This window comes from Phascolarctos cinereus, unplaced genomic scaffold (assembly GCF_003287225.1).
Source record: "Phascolarctos cinereus isolate Bilbo 61053 unplaced genomic scaffold, phaCin_HiC Scaffold_3;HRSCAF=262, whole genome shotgun sequence".
NCBI classification, from domain to species: Eukaryota; Metazoa; Chordata; class Mammalia; order Diprotodontia; family Phascolarctidae; genus Phascolarctos; species Phascolarctos cinereus.
The window spans coordinates 34,723,291-34,744,694 of NW_027555736.1; the positions used below are offsets into that span (position 1 = coordinate 34,723,291).

The 21,404-nt window shown below is 44.3% G+C and overlaps 1 protein-coding gene across 1 annotated transcript in view; it reads left to right on the forward strand.

Annotated features, from left to right (window-relative positions):
- The window catches only part of ETFA (electron transfer flavoprotein subunit alpha), a 94,684-nt gene that overhangs the window by 62,031 nt on the left and 11,249 nt on the right, over positions 1 to 21,404 (forward strand). Inside the window, exon 10 of the mRNA XM_020975978.2 lies at positions 19,692 to 19,757. Coding sequence (XP_020831637.1) covers positions 19,692 to 19,757 — 66 coding nt within the window. The remainder of the gene's footprint in view (positions 1 to 19,691; positions 19,758 to 21,404) is intronic.

Here is a 21,404-nt window from a genome sequence, read left to right on the forward strand (position 1 = left end):
GGTCTCCTTTAGCAAACTGTTGACTAGTTTTTCATGATTTTCTTGCATCACTCTCATTTCTCTTCCCAGTTTTTCCTCTACTTCTTACTTGCTTCTCAAAATCCTTTTTGAGCTCTTCCATGGCCTGGGACTGATTCATGCTTTTCTTGAAGGCTTTGGATGTGGGAGCTTTGACTTTGTTGTCTTCTTCTGGTAGTATGTTTTGATCTTCTTTGTCACCAAAGAAAGATTCTATGATTTGACTTTTTTTTGCACAGTTTGCTCACAATCCCAGCCAATTACTTGAGTTTTAAACTCTTTGTTAAGGTAGGGGTCTGCTTCCAGTATGGAGAATGTACTGTCCCAAGCTTCGGGGTTTTTGTGCAGCTGATTTCAGAGATACTTCTAGGGACCTGTAAGTTCTTCCAGGGTGGTATGATCAAGGGCGAGGTGTTTACTCCTTTCCTGGCCTGTCTGCAAGTGACCACAGGCACTGTTTTCTGCCTTGAAACTGTGAGGAGGATTCGCTTCTACCATCACCACAAGCTCCACCATGCCAACACTCCTCCTTGCCCCAGGACTGCCACCCATAACTATGACCCAGATCCAGGCACAGGCAAAGCAAGAGAATCCTGCCTCAGCACCAGCAAAGAGATCCCTGTAATTCCTCTCTGATCAGCCACTCTATTCCTCCTCAGTCTGTGGGCCAAGCTCAGGAAGCAGCCACTGCCCTAGGGCTGTAGGCGGGACTGGGGCTAGGACTGAACTTCTCTCTTACTGAGGTCACAAATTTTTCCTACTGACCTTCTAAGTTGTCTTTGGCGTTTGTGTGTTGAGAAGTCTGGAAACTGCTACAGCTGTTCACGATTCAGTCCTCTGAGGCCTACTGCAGGTTCACTAAGGCCTATTTTGCCTTTGTGCCCATGTGAACTGCATTTCTCTCTCAGCCTGGCACAATAGACCTTTCTAATCAACCATCCAGGTTGTCTTGGGCTGGAAATTTCTTTCACTCCGTCTTTTTGTGGGTTCTATTGCTCTAGAATTTGTTTAGAGCCATTTTCACAGGTATTTGGAGGGGTTTGGGGGAGAGCTCAAGCAAGTCACTGCTTTTACTCCACCATTTTGGCTCTGGTGCCCCAAAATTTTTAATTTTGTATAATCAAAATTATTCATATTACCTCCTGTGAACCATATTACCTCCTGTGAACCCTTCTATCTCATTTAGTCATGCTGTATTATAAGACATGTTGCAGAGACCATCTTAAAGGCTGTTTACCTCGCTAGCTTTTCACTTCCCGTCTCCCCTTTTCTCTAAGTTGTGACCTTCAATTAGAAAAAATGTAAAGGAATACACCCTTTGCCCCCCACTGAATTACGAATCATGGAGATCTGGGTTCAGGATTTTCTGTGTGACCTTAGAGATGTCCTATACCTCCCTGAGGCCCAGTTTCCCCATTTCTAAAATGAAGCCTAACATTCTGTGAATGTAGGCGTAAACACGACAATATTATTGAATTATTAGAGATATGTTTCAGTATGGTGGTATAATTGGTTTTAAAAGTGGGTAAGATCATAAGTCTTAGATTCATAGTATTAATGCTAAGTACATTAGAAAGGTACTGAGTCAAGTACTTTGTGAAGTTCTAGGGTATTGGAAGGTTGCCAGTGTTCCTCTTGTCCAGGAACCAGTCTAAGTTCAAAGAGGGGCATCAGCAAAGGGTGGGATATCAAAGGATAACTTTTGATGACAGCATCTCATTAAGCCATATCCTGAGTATGGAATAGAGAGGCTATGATCGGCATGGGGATGTGGGGAGGAGAAGAGGGATTGAAGGTGTCTTGGTGTATAGTGAGTGGTGCTTGAGTTGAACTTTAGGAAATAATGTGAGCAAATTATGGAGAAGGGAGAGCACAGGTCATGCCCAGAGAGCAATATAAGATGTACCAAATTGTGGAAGGCCTTGAATGCAGGCCAAGACATCTGAACTTTACTGGATAGGCTGTGGGGGGTCATTAAAGAGTTTTGAGCATCTCTCTCTCTTTCTCTCATTCTCTCTCTCTCTCTCTCTCTCTCTCTCTCTCTCTCTCTCTCTCTCTCTCTCTCTCTCTCTCTCTCTCTTCCCTTCTCTCCTCTCCCCTCCCTGTTTTTCTTTCTCTCTCAGAGCAGCTCAAAGTCCTCTTAGTGATGGGGTGCTTGGACTTGGATCCCACTTCCAAGACCCCAATTCCCTTTAGCCTCAGAACACTATCCCTAACTGTTTTCTCCCCAGCTCAAAGACCCTATCTCTGGCAATAACTCATGAGTGGGCCCAGTGAGGTATCTTACTCTGTCTCCCTGATATAAGAACAAGCTGACCTCTGTAGAATTTCCCTTGTACTATCTTGTATCAGCAAAATCATCATGTACTGATTTCCACAGTTATTATATACAATTCAGAGGTCAAGTTATAGGCATCCACTCCTGAAGCTATTTTGTTACAGACATGACAGACTAAAAATACACCCTTAGGAACCCCCCTCCCTGGTTTCCAGTAGTAAATAATGCCTGTGACCAAGGGTTGTATGTTATTACCTAATTAGCATACTTGGCACAGAGGCCACTACTTTCCCTTTGTAAGCTTTCCTATTAGGCTGTGAGTTCCCTAAAGTGGCTCTGCCTGCCTTTATTAGTGTCGTAATAAACTTTTTGCCACCTGACTGCAAGACTGCTTGAGTCTGTGAATTTTTTCCAGACAATTCCGCCCTGTACCTCAGTATTTTGGGGTCCCTATGCCCCTAAACTGCATCATTTGGAGACATTTGCATGAATCATAGGTGGCAAAGTGGGCTTGTTCTACAACAACCCAACTCAGATTTCTACAGTGTTGTGAGAGGTTACGTGGGGCTTTTCCTACAATAAACCTGTGAAATACAGTGTACATATTATCCCCATTTTCCAGATGAGGAAAGTGATGCTCTTATAGGAGAGATGACTTGCCTAGGGTCCTCCAGATTTAAAGTGGTGAAGCTGGGTCTCACACACCAGTACTTCTGCTCTGTCTTGTTGCCTCTAGGATGGTGGAAATGGGAGAAGAGAGGAAGAGGTGGATGGAAGCAATGTTCAGAGTCCACAGGAAATGGTGGTGAAGGAGACAGACCCTTTTAGGTCACGAGAAGGGATGCAGTAAAGAGAACACTTGGGTTTCAGACACCAAAGTTTTGAACATGGAATCTAGTGACAGCAGTAGTGGTCAGAAGGGGGGGCAAATTTAGGGGACAGATAAAAGGATAAAGTGAGTTTGGGACATCTGGATCTTTGTTGGCTTGGTGTTCATAGGTTCTCCGTTTCGTCTGGCATTTATCTCTTCATATAATAAAGATCTTAAATAAAACTGAGCATAACCTAGTTGTTTGTTTGACACCTTAGTGTGTGTGGGATGCTTCCCAGTGTCTTCTAACCTGTAATTTATTCTTTTGTTCCCCTCTATCCAAATGTTTCCAATCATATGACTCATCCAATTTGAAATAATTTTTTCAAGTAAGAATGGATGAAATACTACCAAAAGTGCCAAATAAAATTACTAAAATACCTTTGCGCCATTTAAAAATCTTCTGATTGTCAGAAAGGGAACTATTCTGGTGTATTCCCTTTAGTTCTATTTTTTTTTAAATTAATTCTCATTTTCAGTTATCTTCTTATTTCTTTATACAGCTTCCCTACTACTTAGTAATCATTGTTGAAGTTTTTTAAATACTTAGGCTGTTTTCTTATATTCTTTTAGCCTTTCTCTCTGCTCAGTACACAGATCTTGTTAACTCTAGATTAAAATTAGATGCTAATTGTTGCTGTTATCTTCAGATGGTGCTTATCTGCATTTCATTATTTTTCCCTTTCTCCTTTAGTGCTAGTCATCTTGCCTTCCTTTTCTAATTTCCCAAACATTCATGCCTATATCAAGAATATTGGGCTTCCTTTCCTAAGTTTGGGTGCTGATTGCAACCTCTTTCTGCCTTCATACATGATTTAATGAGTTGGGGTGGCCCCAGACATTTATGACTTGGCTCTCCACCCTCTGTTGATGAACCTCTCTGAACTTAGCCTGGCCCTTGGGTGACATTACCTATCGGATTGTGTGCTTCCCCGGTATCACCGTAGAGACTCCTGAGTTGTGCTCATTCCATGATGAGGCATAGAGGAAGACTTCATTGGAGGTCCTTGTAATCAAGCCCTGGTGAGATGGATTCTCACACCTACTGCCCATTGATGTGAGGGATTGTGTTACCTTGCCTGATATTGTGGGTGTTTTAGTAACAGACCGGCAGGTGCATCTGTAACTGTGAGAAGAGGCAGCCACAGGGTAGTTGGTTGACCAGATGGAGGAGCAGCACTGGGGAAATCAACCGAATGAGGGAAATTTGTTTTCTGAGTATCTCTTTTGAAAATTCACTGGGGTTGAAAAGTGTCCACAGGAGCAAACTTTGTGAAGCTGTTTGTATACAGCTGGGACTGAATTTACAGACCACCTTTCTCTGACTTGCTAAAAAGCTGAAGATTGACAACCCCTTTCATACTGCATTATCTAGTTTGGCTTTTAACTCCAGGAGAACTGTGTTCACAAATTGATGCTTTGTTCCTCTGGGGTTGGTGCAGAAGCATTAAATTGTACTAAAATATTCATATGTGAGTGCATTTAGCTGAAAGCAATTGATGTTCCCATTCCCAAGGGAGCAAAGAGAAATGCTGTACGGACCTGCACTCTGGCACACACCCTAAGTACGCTTCTGGAGGGTAATTACACGGCCTGGATGATCGAAGCTCACACAGGGAAACTTACAGCTCAAAAGGATCAGAAGGACGTAAAAAATCTGGAGTGTATATGCTGCTGCCTAGGCATATGTGTGCTATTCAGCTATTGACTGAGTACATTAGAATTTTAAAGTAGTTTTCCCAGAGTGGGCCTATTGCCAGCCAGTTTTTCTTGGGATAATTTTCACTAAAAGTTAATTTCAGAGGACCTGTTCAATACGAACGAGGTTTTTCCACTAACATTTTACACATAAAATTAGAATTTTTAGCCACTGAGAAAGAAGTCTTATTGAACTCTTTCTACATAAATATTCTATCTGTTTAAAAGCATGCCACTGATATGATGATAAATTGACATGTCATGTAGATCATCAATGCAATTTAAAAGTTGGCATGGAAAATCATTAGTAGACAACATATTGGGATAATAATAATTGAGATAGTAGATAACCCTTTGTTACTTGTGAAGGACACAGAATGTCGCAAACTCCCCCCATTCGTGTCTTGCCTTTTTGCTAGAGGCTTCTTTTTTGCAGCTGTAATTTATTGTCTCATGCATGGCTTCAGGTGTATTAAATAGGCATATGTCACAGGCATATTATTATTAAGTAACCTGAGACTCTTGGAACATCCAGTGTCTAGTCAATGAATAATTGGTAGCTTAGCATGTGTAATTGGAAACATCCAGCCCAGGACTGAGAACAATACCAAGGTGGTAAGGAGCAGCTCAGGAACTTCATTTAGCTGCTTATTAGCACCAGTTGGAAAAAGGAATTTGAAGAATGGTTGTGGGGAGAGTCTGCCCCTTTGTCTGGTGACTGGACTGCTTTGAAGACTCAGAACTTAGCCTTAAGTAGAATAAAAGTCAAGTTAGTTTGAGAGTGAGGGGGAGAGTTTTTTACAAGTGTTACGTTCTCTGATAGCATCAGTCTGACCCTAAACTTAAGCAGTTTCAAAGGGTTTTTAAGGAGACTCTGAAGAGCTCGGGCTGAACTTCAGGGCTCAGGTGGCTTTTTGGCTCCCAACGCTTCCTTTGGGCTGAGGTTTATTTATCTATTAATTTTAGATTAAATATGTACAGGCTATTGGAGAGAAAAGTGTGCACTCTGCAGAGTTTAGAGGAAGGGGAACAGCAACGGATAGGGGCGGGCACACTTATTTGGGAGGTAGGTAACCTGGCTTCTGGGCTTGACTTCACCGCTGTTAGACTAGGTGACTCCCCTCTGGTGGTAAGTGGCATCTTCTGTAAAATGAGGGGTGTGGATAGATTTTGGAAGCCTCTTGTAGCTTTCCTAGGCATTCTGTTAAATCCCAAAGTACTGTAGAAATGGGAACTTTCTTTGTCACTGTTCATCCAGCCCTCTTACTTTGAAACTTTATCTAACCTTAAAATGTAAGTAAGGCCTTGGAAGAGTCTGAACTGTACTTGTTTTCTTGCAGGGCAGTTAATCTCTAAATCTAATCTTTAAATTAATCTCTCTAAATCAATTTTGTAAATATTCATTTTAATAGGATACTTTTTTTTTTTGGTGAGGCAATCAGGGTTAAGTGCCCAAGGTCACACAGCTAGTAAGTGTCAGGTGTCTGAGGCTGGATTTGAACTCGGGTCCTCCTGACTCCAAGGCCAGAGCTCCATCCACTGTGCTTCCTAGCTGCCCCAACACTTGCATTTCCATAGCCTTTTTTCCCTTGCAGTTTCACTTAAGAGATATTTAAGACATTTTTTCTAAGTGGAAAAATCTATGAACCAAACTGAAATAAATAGTTAAATGCAGAAAACAGTTTAAAGACTAGCTAAAGTTATGTGTTCTTTGAAAAATACTTTCTTTATAAATAAAAGAGATTTCAGAATGTGAATAACACTCCAAAACTGAGGTTTGCAGTTGAAATGCTCTCAGGTGTTTAGCTAAAAGCTGCATCCTCTCCCTTTGGTTTACTATGTTGGTATTATGAATGATAGTTCTTTTATGTTTAGAGTCCCTTTGTCATCACAGCCCTGTGAGATGGGGGATGTTGTTGCTTTATAGAGGAGACTCCTGAGGCCCAGAGAGGTGATGTCAGAGCTGGGACTAGAAACCCAGCTTTGCTGACCCCCAGACTGAAGAGTAGAGTGGTCTTCCATCATCTCCACATAACTTCACCCTCCAAGCAGTCAGGAAACAATTTCCATGTCCAGCCCTGCACTGGAAGATAGTGGAGTGGAAAAGTAGTATCTTTAATGTTAATCCTTGTGCTTAAGCAGCTGAGCCATCCAGTGCAGAGGATGACAAGAAGTTTGCCTACAGTAGGTGACAGTTTATCCCTAAATTAGTTGTAAGAAAGCTTTCATTTTGTTGCTTGTATGCAAAAATTGGTAAGGATAAAGTAAATGTTTCAAAAGTTCTTTGAAGTCTTTGAACAGATGACACCGAGGAGAACTGAGCACTCTGGCCAGGTTGAAAAATGAGGTCTAGGTAGCTTCCTCTCAGAGGCTCACCTGACTAGGTCTTTAAGTTTTAAAACAATAAAAAAAAAGTTCATCTAATCGCTGTAATGATTGTATGGTTTAAGTTGGCCATTCATCTGATGTGAAAGCCATTTCTCTCTCTCTCCCCTGCTTCCCTCCAACAAAAACAAAGATGAAGCAGAACAAAAGCCACCTTCCCACCTTGTCCTGTGGGATCTTCAGGTTTAAAACTGGAGGAGACTGTAGAAGTCTAGTTCAACTTCTGATTCTACAGGGTCAATATATGGGATATTAAGCATTTATTATGAGCTAGACATGGAGAAACTGAGGTGTACCAAGAGGAAGTGTCTTGCTCAAGGTCACACAGGCTTGTTTGCTGTTACCTGAGGGCAGGCATCTCTATTTCTTCCATGTAGTAGTTCTGGGATCAGAAGAAGAAGGTGTGACTAGAGGGCTGGAGGAGGGTAGCCACTGGGTAAGGGTCACTGCCCAAACCCTGGAGGAGATTGAACATACCTATTATGTTGCTGTGAGATAGTGTTTGTTAAGTTCTTTGAAAACCTTAAAACTCTGTAAATTTGAGTTATTAGTAGTAGTAGTAGCAGTTGTAGCAGTTGTAGCAGCAGCAGCAGCAGCAGCAATGGTGGCGGTGGCAGCAACGATGGCAATATAGAGGCAGCCTGGCAGACTTTGTGGAGTCAGGAAGACATGGCTTCAGAACCCACCTTAGGCATCACCCTGGGCAAGCCATGTCACGTCTGTGTGCGTAGGTTCTTGTCCAGGACTTCCTTTGATCTCTAGACCAGAGACCATTGCACTGACTAGTCAGTCGTTTGACTGCCTCAATAACTTTTGAGTACTTGGTTGTCCTGTCCTTTTTTTTGGGGGGGGGTGGCGCAAAACTCATTCAGGATTGGAAGAGGGGAGAAATGATTTAGTCTTTTGAGAGCTTTCTGAGTGGCATAGCACACAGAGCACTGGGCCTTGAGTCAGGAAGACTCATCTTCCTGAGTTCAAGTCCAGCCTCAGACATTTACTAGCTGGGTGAGCCTGGGCAAGTCACTTACTCCTATTCGCGCTAGTTACTCATCTGTAAAATGAGTTGGAGGAGGAAGTGGCAGACTCTGTCAGGAAAACCCCATATGAGGTGCTGAAGTTGGACAATTGAAAAATGACTGAAGAATGGTGGCAGCTTATCACATAGGAAGGGCCAAGTTATGGTGGTGCTTGGTGTTCAAGACAGGTCGGGTCATTTGATTTTGGGATGGAAGGACTGTGAGTTGGGATCCCAGGCACAAGTCAAATGGGTTAAATTGTTTATTCATTGACTTCCAGAGGGAGACAGGAAGGGTTCTGTACAGAGGCATATTGGGAAGCGTGTCTTTAATATCATAGAACTAGCCAAGAGTAGGCCTTGTACACCAAGGTGCCCTGTGTTGTTGGTGATGGAGCTGACTCAGTCTGAGCAGCAGTTAGTGTCATGGGCCCATTTGGATGGAGAAAGCTCTAGATGTTGGCTGCTAACCAATGATGGTGCCTGTCATCAGTCTTCTTCTTTGCACTCTTGTTTGGAGTCACATGCTGCCTTCCTTGAAAGCCAGGCCTTTGGCCAAGTAGTTTCAGCCAGTTTTTTTGTTTGTTTGTTTGTTTTTAGTAGAAATCATCTACCTTTTACAAAACAGCAAGTGACCTTTTCAATGGAAATGGAATTCAAAGGAATGACTGTTCCTGGGCACAGGGTCTTAAATGTAAGCACTCAGTCCCTGATGTTGGGGCTCTCACAGAGGTGAGGCTTGGGGAGCCTACATTAGTGGCATTCCTCGCTGACACGCCAATAATAAACACAGTAGATCTGCAGGATGTGGCCTCGTACTGTCTTCCTGATGGGGAGCCCAGAGTTAATATATGTATTGATACAATGAAGCATTTCTGTTAGACTTGGGGAAGAAAAATAATTCCTGAAAAATGGAGTTTTTCCATGTAATCTTAACATCTTAACATCTTGCTTTAAGGATTAACAGAGTTAAATGTGATAGAATTAAGTCCAGCATCTTTGATTTGGAAAAGGCCCCTCTGGTCATTTATTCTATCTCTTGCCTGAAGAGGAATCCCCTCTACAAAATCCCTCCTCTTTGAGCAACCAGTGGTCATCCACTCTGCCCTGGAAGCCTTCTAGTTCTAAGAAACCACCTCTTGAGGCAGCTCATCCTATTTTGGAGCAGCTTTCACTGTTAGAATGCTTTTCTTGATAACAAACTTCAAGGTGTCTCTTTGCGTCTCCACCTGTTGCTCTTCTGCTGTGGGGGGCCAAGCAGGTCAAGTCTAGGCCCCGTCCTATGAGATCAGCTCTTTTGTCCTTGATGTTGGCCATCGTGTCTCCCCAGAGCCTGCTTTTCTGCAGACTAGACATCTTGCTTCTTTCCCTCAGTTGTCCTAGGGCATTTTTGTTGAGTCCCCTTTTCACAGTGGTTGACATCCTCCAGACGTGCTCCATCTTGTAAAATGTAGTGCCAACCAGAGCCAAATACAGTAGGATCTGTGCTTCCATCAATGCAGCCTCAGGTACTAAAAGCTTGAGTTTTAATTGTTCTTGGTTGCAGAGGAGGTCTGACATTAGCCTCAGATTCCCTGTACTGTCTCTAGGATGGTGTTCAGACTGGACCTGCTCCCAGTGAGAGCCAGTGGGGCCATCCATCAGCCCTGTGAGGCAAGCAGAGCAGATACTGTCATGGCTGTTTTAGCAGATGGACGCTCAGAGAGATTGCCCAAGGTCATGCAGCTAGGAGATCTCAGAGCCATGATTCAGACCTAGTTCTCCCGATTCTAAACCCAGTACTCTTTCAACTAAACTGTACTCCTTTTTAACCTCTTTTAATTTGCCTGTCTCTGTGACTTGGGCTTCCCACTCCCATTACTCAACTTCATCTGCATTCTCTCTTGTGATTTGGACTTTGGATTTTTTGTTCTGGGTTAGGTGACTTCATGCCATTTCACTCTGACCCTCAGTTTTATATCCATGTTCCTGATTTAAATAGGCTCATTATGTGTCTTTTGGTTCTGATCCTGTTGTATGCCTGGGTTGGTTCCCTAGATACATCTTGTCTGGCCTCATTCAACTCAGTTTCAGGTTGACAGACATTTACTAAGTTTGCTCTGTGTGCAGGCCACTGTCTTCTGGTTTTTTCTTTTCTGCTTTGTCTTGAAACAGGAGTCTGCAGCCTTTGAGGAGGTTCCGAAGCAGTGTACAGACTGACCGGCACTGTTATGAGCAGCTCCTTATTGCTGCCTGTGACACATGCTGCCAGCTTGAAGACGGAGGGACTTGTGTCCTAGACTCTGGAGTCTGGCTACAAGGGAACCAGCTCAGCCCCTCCACTCTCCAGATGAAAACTGGATGAGAACTTGGCCATATGGGTTGAGCAACTTGCCCAAGATCATTTGCAACAATTAGGATCGTAGAATTTAAAGCTCAGTTTAGAGACCAGATAGTCCAGAAGTCAGTCAGCTAAGGAGATTTTTTTTTACTCATTTAAATAGTTTTATTGTATTTTAAAATGCAAAAACCATTCTTATCTTGTGGGCTGTACAGATACAGGCAGCTTGCTGAATTTGGCCTTCCAGACTCCTGATCTAGCCCAGTCTCCTTTTATAGGAAAAAAAGAATGGTTAAGTCCTAGAGAGTTGAGATGATTTGCCTAAAGTAGGGGGTGGCAGAGGACACTTTGACCTTGACCTGCACTTCTGCTGCTTTTTCTGTTGTCTCACTCTGACCAGGTTTATAACCATGGCATATCAGAGGGATGCCAACCCTCGCCTCAGTCTGTAGCCCCTCATGTTGGTTCTTGTGATCTCCTTTGAAGGTTCTTTGTATTGTCTTGGGACCTGATCATACATGGGGCAGTCTTTTGACCTTCCAGGGTTCTCTAAACTAGCCTAGAAAAGGTCATTGTTTCCTAGATTGAGAGCTGGAAGAGATTTTAGGCACTCTCCCATCCAGGCCTCTTATTTTACCAATGAAGGAACTGAGTGTGGAGAGATAAGGGACTGACTAAAAATCATAATACTAAGTAGTAGAGTTGGGATGTAAACTCCGGTCCTGTGATTCCAAAGCCCCTCTGCTCTCCATGCCCACCTTCACCTGAATCCTGCAGTTACAGATAGTACTCTGTGTTGCTGGGCTCCTTCCACAAAAGAAGAAACCTGAAAGAAGCCATGTTTGGCTGATAGGGAAACTAGTGTGGCCTTAGTAGTAAGATGAAATATTTTCACGATATTAAGGTATGGCAGGCTTGCAGTAATTAGAAAATATAGTTGGGTTAATCTGTTTCACAGAGACACGCATTCATTTATTTGTTGTGATAAATTACAGCGTTTAACTCCTAACCTGGCATTTGTCCTGGGTGTACATATCATGTTTCAGCAGTAAAATTACTGTTTGAGGTCATGCCATTTTATGCCTCTCTGTAAAATAGTAGGAGAACTCATTTTAAGTTCTGCTGAAATCCCATACTGGCTATAACACTCTTCTGCCCATTATTTCTGAGCCTGTGGCCCAGGATCCTGAACTGTAATCATTTTTACTTTGTGAGTTGAAAGAAACTTGGTTTTTCTTGTGTCTGCTGAGCAGCGGGGGCATGATAGTGTAGGAAGAACATTGGGCTTGAAGTCAGAAGGCTCCTTCACCTCTCTCCATCTCCATGGCTTCCTGTGTCAGGTGGCAGTTAGTAATCACGCTTGCACCCTTCCCTTCCTTGCTGACTGTCATATGCAGTAGGAGCATTCCCTTTCTGGTTTGTGCATTGAATGCTTCCGTTTTAATGACTTTAATGACTTACTCATCATGTAGACTGAAAAGCTGGAGGGTGCCTTCAGCCAGCATACAGTTGCTACCTAATTTGTACGGTAACTTATGCCACTTTCAGACTTGTGTGTTTTATTTGCATGGTGTGTGGTTACCCCTGTAATGTGTCACAACCTACATAGTGTTAACTCTTTGTCCTAGAAGGAAGAATGTATGTTTAGAAACTTTTATGTATGAAGAAATTCATCTGCGTGTTCCTCTTTTCATAAGTTTTATAAAGCAAGCATTTTAACATATGACTTTTAAGAAGTTAATAGTAATAATCACCCTTCTCGGTATCAAGGATTGTCACCTCCATTTAGAGCTTTGTCAGAAAGAAACTTAGGAGAGGTGGAGTACTTGTCAGTAGTCAGTCAGTAAACATTTATGAAACACTTATTGTGTGCCAGGCACTGTGCTAAGTACTAGAGGTAGAAAGGCCAAAGAGAGTCTGTGCTCTTAAGGATCTCAGAGTCTAAGGGAAGAGACCACATGCAAAAAATTATGAACAAACAAACAGCGTCCAAGGTAAATGGGCAGTACTCCACAGAGTGAAAGCACTGTCCTGGAGGAGGGCCGGAGAGAGGAGGCTTCCCGTAGAAGGTGGGATTTAAGGACATCCCAGGAGGCAGAGATGGGATGACGGTCAGAGCCAGGATGTGAAGCCACCTGGTTCTGCCCAGCACATTGTGCTCTTCCAGGAATTCTAAAATTCATTTCTCTCAAGGGCTGCTCTTCACTGGTGTCAACTCCTTGGACCAGCTGGTCAGAATGAGCTCTTCTTTTTAACTAATAGGACACCAGTGATACAGGAGAGGACAAGGATTAGAAGGAGAAGATGCCATTGGCTTGTTAGTGTTTCTTGTGTCATTGGGAGAGGACAAAAGGGGCACAGTGTTTTGAGGGTTTTGTTTGAAAGGGGAATCCCTTTTGCCCTCCTGTGTCTCTCAGGAAGATCAGTAATTTGTTTTATTTCTTTATGCTTGCTTTTCCAGAGATAGCGAATCTGCTGGCCATCTCTCCTCTTAGGCTGCACCTTCAGCTGACTTGCTAAACTCATGTTGCTGATTTTCCTTTTCTGCTCTCTGTCCCACTGAGGCTAAGACAATCTATAATTGATCTTCTTTTGAGCCAGCTATCAGAAAGCTCTGGACACACAGGACTCAATCTATCTCTAGATCTGCTGTCAGACTTCCCTGTCACAATCAACCAGCGTGTGCTTACGAGAAGGCTCTCTCTGTGGCGCCTGTGACCAAAGTATCTTGGATCTAAGACAAACACATTAGGCTAAAAGCAACATGTCCAGGATGGGGGTGGCCAGAGTCTCTCCCAAGCTTCTTTCCTTAAATTTTTTGAGTGTAAGAGGACTTCCTGGGGTTACAGTTTCTCGATCTCCTTTGCCAAGGAGGAAGAGGAAGCCTAGGAGAAGTGACTCTCTTGCTTCTCCCCCCAGAAAGCTTCCAAAGCCCAGCTTTCCCCTGAGTCCCCTCCCACTCTCATTCTTCAGGTGAGTTTGGTTTGTGGAAGACCAGATGAGAGTCTATCAAGTCCTGTTGATTTTGCTTTTTGCTGAGGGTGCTCATAGGCAATAAAACTAGAGAAACAATAATAAAAGTACATTATTGGCTATTGGGCAAGAATAGGAGAAGTCAGGTTGGGACCTTCACTTTTTTTTTTTAATAATTGATTTATTTATTTTTAGTTTTTAACATTAACTTCCATAAGATTTTGAGTTTTGAATTTTCTCCCTTTACCCTCTTGTCTCCCCTCCTGCAAGACAGCCGGCAGTCTGATATAGGCTCTGCATATGTTCACATTAGTCATGATGTAAAGAAGAATTAGAAATAGGGGGAGGAACCACGAGAAAGAAGAAACAAAACAAAACAACAGAGGAAAAGGAGAGCAGATAGTGGGCTTCCATCTGCATTCAGACTCCTAAGTTCTTTCTCTGGTTGTGGATAGCATTTTCCATCATGAGACTTTTGGAGATGTCTTAGATGCCTGCATTGCTGAGAAGGGCTATGTCTATCGATGTTAGTCATCCCACAGTGTGGCTGTTACTGTGTACAATGTTCTCCTGGTTCTGCTCACTTCACTCAGCATCAGACCATACAAATCTTTCCAGGTTTTTCTGAAGTCTGCCTGCTTATCATTTCTTATAGCACAGTAGTATTCCATTACATTCATATACCACAACTTGTTCAGCCATTCCCCAATTGATGGGCGTGCTTTCAATTTCTAATTCTTTGCCACCACAGAAAGAGTTGCTATAAATACTTTTGTACATGTGGGTTCTTTTCCCATTTGTGTGATCTCTGGGATAAAGCCCTTCATTCCTAAGAGTAGGCAGAGATGTTGGTTAGAGCTGCCTTTGCCCAAAGGCCTTTCCACCAATCTATAGAAGGTTCTAAGAGAAGAAACCTGATTCTTAGGACTGCGTTTTTCTAGTCCTTTTGACAACTTTCCTGTGGAGAGAATCTAGACTCTGCTGTCAGCTGGTCATGCTGAATGATTCCTCAAGTGGACTAGGCTTAGGGGGGATGGGCATCTGTCCCCAGAGCCTTTCCTATCCTGCTTTGGTCCTGCTTCTCTTCCCCTGGGCTTTGCTCCTCTCCCCTCCCCCACACCCTTCCCTCTTCTTCTTTATCCCCAGTAAGACCCCCCAGGATGCCCTCTTCCTCCTGATTGTTTCCTTTAATCCCACCTCCTTTTGAAGCTTTAATTGCTGTTCTCCACTCCAGCATTGTCTCTCATTTTCTCCCAGTGGTCTTACTTTGTGTCTGACTGATTTAGGATGTAAGCTCCTCAGGGCAGGGATTGTCTGGATAGGTTTGTGAAGCTGTGTCTAAAGTGCTCCATAAATTAGCATTTGTAGAGTGCTCAGTAAATGCTAATTATTATTATTGAATAACAAAAATGCTTTTTGAACCATAAGCAAATCATCCCTGAGTTCGAAGCTAATTGCCTCTATGTGTTTGAAAGACCCGACCACTCTCTTCCTTTCCCTTGAAAGCCTGTGAGGGTTCAGTACAAAGCCCAGAATCTGCTGTTTCAGCACTTATGGAGGGTAGGGACAGTACGGGACAACTTAAACATTTGTGTCGAATATCTTATTTTCAAGTAGTAAACTAGAAATTGACCCTTTGAATCTTTCAGACCTGTTTAAGCAAAGGTCCAGAAGGGCTCAGATCTTTGTGGAGCTCCTGACCTTGATTCGTTTATATTGTCTAGAATTTCCATTTTCCCCTCTGTGGGTGTTTTCTATCAGAATGAATTAGCATTTTTGGTTAGCAGAAAAGGTATACAGAGACTTTTAAGGTATGTTGAATTTTAGGGTAAAAAAACATAACAATGATTCTCTTAGGCCATGCTTGATTTTTTAAAAAAATTGCTTTTAAAGACTGACTTTGACTGTGATTGGTGAGATTCTACATGTGTGTACATGTACAAGTAAGAGACACGGCCCCCATCTTCATACCTGTGCACTGGCTGCCCCTCAAACCCAGCATATTCTTGCCCTTCATTTCTGCCTTAGTTTCCCTGACTTCAGACTCAGCTGAAATCCCACCTCAGGCCTATCCCAGATCCCTCTGCTACTGCTTTCCCCTCTCAGATTACCACCTATCTAGTTTGCATATGTCTTGTATTGACCTGGATATTTGCATATTGTCCCCCCCATTAGATTTGAGCTGCCAGAGAGCAAGCACACTGCCTGGTACACCCTAGGTACTTAATAAATGCTTGGTGACTTGACTATGTGGGGTCTGCCTTCACTGAGGCAGATCACTCACTATCTGTCTAAACCTTAGTAGATGGTGTCTAATAATTTCCATGAGCCCCTGAGAAAATGCATTAGGCTTTGAGTAATGCAGTCTATGGCTGGACCTCTCTGGATACCTTTGTAGTATTATATAGGACCCTCTTTTCAGCTTGGAGAACACAAAGTCTTCGTTAACAAATGTTTACTCTCTCTGTCTCTCTCTCTCTCTCTCTCTCTGTCTCTCTCTCTCTCTCTCTCTCTCTCCTCTCTCTCTCTCTCTCTCTTTCTCCCTCTCTCTCCCTCTCCCTCCCTCTTCCTCTCTCTCTCTCTTTCTCTCTTCCTCCTCACCCCCAGGCCTACACTGTGTGCCAGCTATCTTGTTAAGCACTAGAGATACAAAAAAAAAAAGCCCCTGCTCTAAAGGTTTTTGCACTCTAAGGGGAATGGGGACTACATGCAGACAACTAACATATTTACAGTGGAAATAAGACCTGGTCTCTGAGGCCGGGCCATACCAGGGAGGGGGCTGGGAAAGGCCTAGTGCAGAAGTCAGAGTTTAGCCGAGTCCTAAAGCTGGAGGTGGTGAGGAAGATGGTTGGCCAGGAGGGATAGCCAGTGAGAAAGGTAGGAAGACATGGAGCTGGGAACATCTCCCAGGGCCAGGAAGTTTTGCTATTGATCCTAGAGGTGAATGACAAAAAATAAAATCCCCTGCTGTCTAGGGAGAGACTACCTGGGCAGGTGTAGAAGCTTTGCAGGATAACTACTAAATAAAGATGAGGTGGCTGGTTAGGGCAGGGAGAGAGCTAATGATTGAGGGGAGCAGGAAAGCTTCCTGTGGAAGGTGATGCTGATGCCCCCTCCCCATTGCTTCAATTTAAGAATATGGGGCATACTATTGTAGATCTAGAATGGAAAGGTTCCTCCCAGTCACCTAGTTTTAGGAAGAGACTGAGGCCCAAAGAGATCAGCTTGCTCAGGTAGTATTAGAGGCAGGATTTGAACCAAGCCCCCTGCTTCTAGAGCCAGGACAGTTGGGCATCCAAATATTTCTGGTTTTTTGCTACTATGAATATTTTGGTGGAAATGACAACTGTCTTCTATCTTCTTGGGAGTGTAGTATATAGCAGTGAGATAGATATAGGAGACACAGGAGGTAGGTGTTTAAGCTGTTTTTTTTTTTGGTGTGATTTGACATTGTTTTTCTGAATGGTTGGATTAATTGACAGTTCCACCAATCATGTTATTAGTCTGATATAGGTATATTTTCAGAGGAAGCCAGGGCGTGCTTCTATCAGTCATTTGGGCACAATTGGTGGTTTACGCTGGATCTGCCTTGGTTTGGCCCACTGTAGGCTCATGAGTCATGCACTTGACATATTCAAGGAAGGAGTGCACCCAGAGGACAGGAACTGGCCTACCTTTTCCCATTTTCTCCTGGGTATCTCCCATCCCCCAGCATGCTGTCTCTCTATTGAGGGGTAGCTTCCTGTACCTTCAGGCAGCAGTAGCTGTTATTGATCTTAGAGTGATTTGGGGGAAATAACCTGACATAGGTAATTCTCTTCAGGAGAATTGTGTCCTGGAAGCACTTGAGCTTGGGTAGGGGAGCTGATGAGCTGCCTGCAATCATTGGCCTTCCCAAGATCAAATTCAATGACATGCCCATGCTGCATTGGAGAGAATTATGAAATGTCATCGAGAGAGATCTTTTAGACTCATTTTAGGTATGGAGATGGAGGCCCATAGAATAGCGGAGACTTCCCTCCAATCCCCAGATAGCAAGATGCTGTGAGAAAGGAGAGCTAGTAGGTCCATCTCTAAAGCTTCCTGTTTCCACATGCCTCTCTCACCCTCTGTCTCATCTCTCTCAGTAAGCAGTCATGGGACAAGTGCAAAGCAGGCTGCCAGGGGAAAGCTGCTCACCTGTTTGTCATGGTCGTGGAAGTGTCTCAGTCTTTAACTTGTAATAAGACCATGTACTCTGGAGCCACCTCTGAGTACTCTTGTGTGTCACTCGTGCTGTGACAGGATGTCATTATTCATTTGTTAGTTGCCGCAGTTTGGCCATGTGTTCAGTGCACCTTCTCTCCTCACCCAAGTCAAGGCTTGTTGGCACAGTTGAAAGGTGATGGTAACGTTGGAGTTTAAAATGTGACATTGTTAGGCATAAGGAAAAAACACTTCTCTCCACTATCATTAAAAGAAATAATTTGCTTTCTGTGAAGCTACATTTCATTTTAGTCTTTATATATAGCTGCTTTTAAAATCCAGACGGAAGATAAGGATCAGCTCTGACATGTCAGGCAGTCTGGACTTTTCCTCCTTATCATTAGTACCACATTTGTTGAAGCCCTTGTGCTGAGGACACAGAGCAGATGGAAGATGGTCCCTGCTTGAAAGAGGCTCACAGTCTTCCTAGGCAGGCAGGACACATGTGGAAAATGAACTCGTAATACAAGGCACCATTTATTGAATGCCCAGGGAAGAATAGGGAGAAGATTCGGGCCTGGGCCTGTGATTCCACTGGTATAGGGAACTCCCGGGGAAGGAGACACCTTCCACCAATGGAGGTTGGCGCTTTCTCTGCCACTTCTAGCCTTGGCACGTTGCCTAGGGCATCAGGAGTTTTGGTGATCTGCACAGACGCAGGTCTTCCTGGGCTTTGAGGACAGTTCTTCTTGATGCCACACTGTGTGCTTTTGTCTTGGTGAGGGGCACAGATACAGAGGCCGTAGGTCCTTGAGCCAGGACCCCTGGGGAAAGGCTCAGAGGGAGGAGGGCATTGGTATAGTAGTGCTTGTCCCGTCCGTCCTTTTCTGTCCAAGGAACGTGTTGTAATATGTGATTTTCACATCTAGCTGTGGTAACCCTGACTTCACTGAAATCTTCCAGTGCCTCCTCGTGGTTCGCAGGGGGGACAAGTAAGCCAGATAAACACCATTGCTGTGAGCTCTTGTTGGTGTGAGAGAGTTTTGAGGACAGGTGACAGGGTTATTTGCTTCACAACATTTTCTGGAAACTAGTTATTGAGATACGGAAGATGCCACGTGGAGCAGGCCCTCATTACCTCACACCTGGACTAGTATAATAACTGCTGGGGTGGGGGGGGGTTCTGCCTGCCTCAGGTCTCCCTACTCCAGTCCATCCTCCATTCAGCCACCAAAGGGATTTTCCTGAAGCGCAGACCTGGTCATGTTGACACCCCCCCACGCCCGCTCCCAACTCAGTAAACTCCAGTGGCTCACTGTTGCCTCTGGGCGCAGATACAAAATGCTCTGTTTGGCATTCAAAGCCCTTCACACCCCGGCCCCCTCCTGCCTTTTCAGTATTCTTACACCATACTTCTCAACGCGTACTTTTCAATCCAGGGACAGCGGCCTCCTGGCTATTCTGCAAATGAGACATGGCATCTTTTGGCTCTGGCCATTCTCTCTGGCTGTCCTCCACGCATGGAACCATGGAACGCTCTCCCTCCTCACCTTCACCTGCTGACTTTCCTCCCAAAATCTCACCTACAGGAAAGCCTTCTGCAACCCTTTTGAATCTGAATGCCTTCCCTTTCTTAATTGTTTCCTGTAAATAGCTTGTTTGTACATACTTGTTTTCATAAAGTTTCTCTCATTAGATTGCAAACACTTTGAGGGCAGAAACTGGTTTCTGTTGGGGTTTTTTTGCCTCTTTTTGTATTCCCAGCACTTAGCGTGGTTCCTGGCACATAGTAGGTGCTTAATAAATCCCTATGAACTGCCTGCCTGCCCTGGCAGTAATGTGCATCTTTTGATGCGTTACACAAAGTGATGCCAGTAGTGAGGTCTGCGCTTTTTAAAATGTTCCATTGTGTCCGTGTCTATTAATGATATCACCGTTTTGGTTACAGGAACTGTATATCGCCGTGGGGATATCTGGAGCCATCCAACATTTAGCGGGAATGAAGGACAGCAAGGTAAGTCGTGGGGTGTCCCCGCTGCTGTGGACCAGGAGGGGAAGTGGGTCCTTAATGACGTAGTTCTCTGTTGCTTGCTTAATAGTTAATGTCTGAGGGTTGTTGCCTTGAAATGCAGCCTGGAGCAGTAGGGAGAGCCCTGGATTGGACCAGGAGTCAGGAGGCCTCGTTGGCTGTCAGCTTACCATGTGACCATGACAGTGTAAAATGAAGCTGTGGCCCTGAATTCTGTGACTTCAGGACCCTACTTCGTGCCTTCTGCATGACAGACGGGAGCCCGTTCTGATGGCATGGATTAAATGCCAACTCCTTGCTGATCCCTGGGTTGGGCAGAAAGGAGCTCCTGCCTTCAAGGGGCTTACAGGGAGTGAACACATCCTTCTGTTGATGATAGCTGGCTTGTACACAGCTCTTTAAAGTTGGCACACTCTGAATTCTGTAAGCTTTACCACAACCCTGGGATGTGAGGTAGTCTTGGGAGGTATTATGATCCTCATTTTAAGATGAAGACGGTGTGACTCAATGGTAAAGGTTGTATGGATAGTTGAAGGTCTTTCTGACTCCCAGGTCAGACCCTGCCTTCTCCCTACCTTGGACCCACCCGCAAAGGCCCATTTTGACCCACAAACTGTAGGTCAAGGTCATATTGATTGTCAAGTGACACCTGATCCTTAGGTAAACTCCAGAAATGATTGGAGAGGAAAAAGTTGCTTTTAATTTGCTGATTAGATTGCATTGGAGCTAGTGGAGGGACTGGGTGGCTGTTGAGTCCAGGGATGCCATATATTTCTAATATGACATGTTTATTCATGCATAACAAGGTGTAATTTGAATTATGGGCTTAGTCTTTCATAGAGTCAGTGATGCCTGATACTTGTGCATTTATCTACTCCCATGGAAGCTTGATAGAAAATGTCATCAAACTTTAAAAGGTTTAATGTCTGCCCGGTGCATCTAGGACCCTGTTTAACCCACTAAATGGATCAGCCCAACGACCAGTCAGGCAGGTTTCTGGACTGAGCCACGAAAACAGGGACGCCGAGAGGGAATGTGTAACTGTTGAATTAAAAGGGGGGAAATGTGAAATATTATTTTCAAGATCTATTTGGGGGTGTCTAGAGCCTTCTCCTACGTGGCAGATCCTGGTGCTAGGCCCTGCCCACCTTCAGGGATGATGTCGACAGCGGAAGTGTTGCTGGCATCAAAGACTTGAGACCAGAGTAGTGTAAGGGGCACCATTTGTGAGGGGAAGCCTGGTCCGAGACTCGGCTCTGAGAGGCTCTGTGGTGAGGCAGCGTGGGGGCACACCGGGACTGAACAGGGCAGCTGGATGACTGTGGGCAGATTACCTCTCGGTGCTCAGTCTCCACGTCTGTAAGAGGGAAGGGTCCTGCAAGACCTACCTCACAGGGTTATTGTGCAGAGAGTACATTTATAGAGGGCTTGCTGTGTGCTCGGGGCTGTGCTGAGCACTGCACGCATTGTCAGTATCTCATTTGAGCCTCACAACAGCCCTGGGAGGGAGGTGCTGTTGTTGTATCCATTACAGGCAGGCAGAGGCCTTGCCCAGGCTCCCACGGCCAGTGAGCGCCCGAGCTCGGGTCTTGCTGATTCCGGGCCCAGCCCTCTTTCCATCGCGCCTCCGCT